The 4,812-nt window shown below is 33.3% G+C and overlaps 1 protein-coding gene across 2 annotated transcripts in view; it reads right to left on the bottom strand.

Annotated features, from left to right (window-relative positions):
- LOC107041868 (V-type proton ATPase 21 kDa proteolipid subunit) overlaps nucleotides 1–3,689 on the bottom strand; it is a 218,244-nt gene extending 214,555 nt beyond the window's left edge. Inside the window, exons 1-4 of one of the 2 annotated variants that reach the window (XM_015262666.1) lie at nucleotides 3,589–3,689; nucleotides 3,355–3,474; nucleotides 3,224–3,272; nucleotides 3,053–3,136 (exon numbers count right to left, since the gene is read on the bottom strand). In XM_015262666.1, the coding sequence (XP_015118152.1) occupies nucleotides 3,053–3,136; nucleotides 3,224–3,272; nucleotides 3,355–3,415 (194 nt within the window). In that variant the 5' untranslated portion in view covers nucleotides 3,416–3,474; nucleotides 3,589–3,689. The remainder of the gene's footprint in view (nucleotides 1–3,052; nucleotides 3,137–3,223; nucleotides 3,273–3,354; nucleotides 3,475–3,588) is intronic. The other variant, XM_015262665.1, reaches the window with a different exon arrangement.
- Nucleotides 3,690–4,812: the final 1,123 nt, after the last annotated feature.

Raw genomic sequence — 4,812 nt, 5'->3', positions numbered from 1 at the left:
CCAGAGTGAAGTCCCATCGTGAGTACGAGTTACCCCCCTCATTTTCCCTCTTGTCCCCACAATATTACCCTTCATACCCCCCAACGGTGAGCCTACACTCTTTTGTTTCTTCCCCATTCAGTTATTATTTTTATATTTAGTTGTATTCCCTCGACACGACTAGCTTCTCCCCTTTTTCCTGCATTAGAGTCACTCCCTTTTTACGTGTACAAAAGTTGCCTGGCCTCCCCCACTCCCTAGATCTCAGTAAAGGCCTTATTTGAATCTTTTTACGATCCTAATTGTATTTAGAAAAGAATATAGATTATTATTCTCAAATTATCCCTTATTTGTCCCTTTTCTTGACTCGCCCCAATCATTTTTTCAGGAATTAGTATTATAGAATCTAGAAAACGGTCACAGCATATAACCCCAGGGTCCTCTACTTCTGAAACGGATAGTAGTTTGCATGCGTGAGCGTTGGACCAGAGTCGGTACATGAATCAATTATAGTAGCCTTCTTTATTGATTGCTAAGCAAGGAGTTACTCCGGTAAAACAAATTTCTTCACTGATCCAATAAAAGTTGAGATTTTATAATGAATTTTAAACATTAGAATTTATTAATCATCACTGAATAGTTTCTTGTAAATCTTTGAATCGAAAACAGTTTTTCAGGTTCATGATGTAAATATAACAAAATTGGAGAAAAAAGAAAGCAATAGAAGTCTTTTTCATAGTATTTCCTCATAGATTTTTCGACAATCAATGCGTCTTTATGTGACTTGGAACTAATAATTTTTGGGGACAAGAGTGTCAGCCATTTTTTTAGTCATTCGCTTGAAATACGTGAAAAAAAAATCGTTATGGAAGTTGAATTGGAACAAAAAAAATTAAATTGAAAGGAAAAGTTTTACACAAATAATCGAACATTTGCTGAGACAATTTCACTCAACATCCTCTCAGGAAGAGGTTATATGAGGACGTATCAATTACCAAAAAATGAATAAAATCCCATCATTTTCCGAAGTAAAATCGTTGAATTTCTCAAAAATTCTCATTTTTTGACGTTTTCTGCTTCCGAATGGAAGCTATGTAATTGGAATTTTTTTCGATTTCCTAGTTTTGGGTGGAAATGCCTAGAAATGTCATTAAACGTGAAGAAATGATGTTTTTAAAAAATGTATGTATGTATGTCTGTGGTCATGTGTGTGCGTATGTCCCCAATTGCCCCCATAATTCGAGAACGGTTAGCGCAAAGAACTTGAAATTTTGGCTGCTATCTGGTATTATTGATACTCAAAACTGGGCTAAATTTCAGCTCGATCGGTTGAACGCTTCATGAGATACAGCAATTCTTCAAAAATCGTTTTTTGCCGGTATCTCCTGAACCATTCGACCGATTCGATTTTTTTTTTTCAAAATACTCGTCGTGATGATACCTATCTAAATGGATCGAAGAAAGATCATTACACCCCAAGCAATGTGGTTTTATTCTCGATTGTTCATTTTTTCGCTGAAATTACTTGTAAACATGATAACCTAAAAAATAATCGAGATAGAAACTTCAAACTTGGTAGGATTTCAGGTCTTGTGATAACAAAGTTTGGTATTTTGGATGAGCAAAATCGTATCAGTAGTTTCGGAGATATTTAACTTTTTATGTGAAACTGTTTTGCTCAATATCTCAAAAACTATACAACCGATTTCAATTTTTTTTTTTCAAAATATTCGTCTTGATGTCATCTATCTGCATCAATCAAAATATGTATAGCCCTGTATAGAAACTTTTCAAGATATTGCCGTTTTTGTATTTTTTTGGTCAGAATTCACTCTTGAACACTATAACATGGATTAAAATCATGGAAAGCTTTTGAAACATTGACTACTAGTTAAGATTGTCAAATAACTTTCCTATATCCAATTTTAGGTCAATATATTCAATACTGAGATAGAACCATTTATCAAAGATTCTTAAGAAGAATAGGATCAACGCATCTATATTTAACTGTTCATTTTCACTCTACATAGACTGACTTAGAAAGATCATATCACATTAAAAAAAAAATTTTTCAGAAGAATGAATGTTTAAAAGAGAGTATTATTATGTAATAATAGCGTGAGAAATTATAGTCTCATTATGTAATTTTAAGGAATAATTGCTGAATTATATGAAGAATCGTAAGAACGAAACAAAAAAAAAGTCATGATTGAAATTTTTTAAAACAGTAATTCCGCTCTCAAGGTATAATATTATTCAGCTAAATTTCAAAATGTTGCTGCTTCTCTATTTTAATGGGTGGAAGAAAAAATGTACGTACGTAAAAGGGGCAGAGTCTATGATACATCAAAAGGTAATGAAATTTGAGTATTATTGGCCAGAACATTTTCAAAAATACCAACCAATAAGTATTCATTTCTAAGAAACATGGATCGAGTTCCATTTGGAAGCATACTACTAATGGAATTGGCAAAAACTAAAATTGAAGAAAAAAAATTTACACAAAAAGTAACAGTCATGAGCGATCTGTCAAATAGCTTCCGTCATACTGCTTGTTTACATGTTTTATGCGAATAACTAGAGAACTGCTGAGGCGATCGCCTCCACAAACTAATCAGTTCTAAGTTACATGAAGACCCATCGATTGCAAAAAAAATTCAAGGGCTTCATTTCGATTGTTCAGGAGAAATTGTTGGACAATATTTTTACTACATACGTACATACGTACATACACACACACACATACAAACATGCTTCAAAAATGGTTGCAAATGATTCCAAACGTCATGAAACGTGGACAAATCATGGAAAGTCCACATTTGATTTTCGGAGTCATTACAATAACTTCCTCCCTTTGGTCGGGAAGTTGAAAATATTAATTAAACCTTCCATGAACCAAGACTTACGATAAAATATTACGTGTTGGATAATTCAATTCGTGTAAAACAAGGGTAGAAAAATGCCTAGAGATGACAATCATTTGATTGATAACATTTTATAACTTCAATGAAGAAATATGTAAATTGTGCAGAGGAATAGGTACATTTGAATGAAAATCATCAACATAACTTACAAAGCAGCTCCAACCACAGAGAGAGACACAGCAAGTCCAATGCCCAGGGTAGTCCACATATAGGGACTCGTTTCTCCCAAGAACCTAAACTCCAAAAAATTCGTTATAATATCTCATCAGGGACTCTAAGAGAAAATATCTCAGAAACCGAATTTATTATATTACTCTTACCAAGCAATGCTGACTTTTTCGCCTTTTCCCGTGAATACATGGTACAGCGCTAGAAATAAAAGGTCCTGTATTATCTTTCATTCAAGGATTACAATGTCAAAAAATAAATGCCACAAAATTCGGATAATCACTTAATACTGTTATTGTTGCAGTGGAAGTGCCGAAGAATGATGCTCCTAGTATGTATCTCATCTTCAGTTCAAAAAATCAATCCCAGACGATCAGAACCTCCAGCAACTGTCCAGCCTAAACTTATCACAAATATTATTAAAACAACAATAATTCATCACTGAAATTTATAATATCTCAGACAATTTCTCCCTAATATTTTTAATCTTAAATAAACAGTAAATAACTCGAATCACCTTACGTATTTACAGTTGTTAAGAGTCAATTTTTTGAGAGTGCAAAAATTAGCATCCACACCCGTGATATGTTACTGTCATGTGATGAATTGGATTGATGGTTACTACCAAAACAGAGATTATAGGGGAGATGAGCAGGACCAATGTAAAGTGTTCAACAGCAAAATTCGTAGCGGTGGCGCATGGACTACGATGGAGCGTACGGAACTGTTGGTATGGTAAGGCCCGAGTATAAACTTGTCGATAACCGGAAAGGGGTTCTCAATACGGTAGCGCCTCGCATTTTGTAATAATTGTCAGGAATGTAAAATCGAACATATTATAATCAATAGTATAATGAATCCAGAATCTAATGATCTAAAAGTCTTTTCCTTTTTCTCGACATATTTATTATTGACACGTAGGTCAAAAAATTCATATAAAATCCCAGCGCTGTCGCTGGAAAACTATACTTTTCCAGTGATTCTATTGAATAATTGTGCAGATTTTGTTTTTTTTTTACTATAGTAATGTTCGATTATATATATTTATTTCATTGCTCAAGCCCAAAAAGGGCTCTTTTACCGACGGTAGTTAAGCATGAGAAGTAGGTCTTTTTACCGTTGAGCAGTATAAAAGTGAGAAATGCACTACTTAGGAGTGAAAAAGTGAGAAATGCACTCCTTAGGACTGAAAAACGTGTGGCGCCACCCAGCGTTAATGTTCCAAAATATAAAACTACATATAAAAACTGATAAATTCAGCCAGTGAATCCCCTTCATTATCTTCAAAATTGTTAAATTTTAAATTTGAAAATACACCTGAAAATTAAAATGAAAAATAAATTATTAAAAAATCTTAATTTTGATAATAATAATATTAGAAATATCATTTCATAGAAAATTTTTTTTGAAACTCTGAAATAAACTACAACGTACACGCAAGAATAATACTCATAGTTTAAATAATAAAATCTAACAAAACAATCAGTTATGCCCATCTATCTCAACTAAGATCTCGAGATTCACTTATTTTCCTTATTTTCTTTATCAAATACTTTAAAATTTGAGCAATTGTAAAAATTGAGATTGATATTTGGATGGGAACGTAGAAGTTGATTCAACTGTAGATTTGGAGCAGGATCTGGTGAGACATCATGAAGTGGAATTGGTGAGATGTCGTTGATCACAGGTTGGGGAATACGATTACAGAGAGATGATGGTGATTTGTTGGCTTCTCTTGGAG

This window comes from Diachasma alloeum, unplaced genomic scaffold (genome assembly GCF_001412515.2).
Source record: "Diachasma alloeum isolate Michigan unplaced genomic scaffold, Dall2.0 Dall_scaffold_00384, whole genome shotgun sequence".
Lineage (NCBI taxonomy): Eukaryota > Metazoa > Arthropoda > Insecta > Hymenoptera > Braconidae > Diachasma > Diachasma alloeum.
The sequence above is the reverse complement of the archived record's forward strand: the minus strand, read 5'-3'. Positions and strand labels throughout refer to the sequence as shown.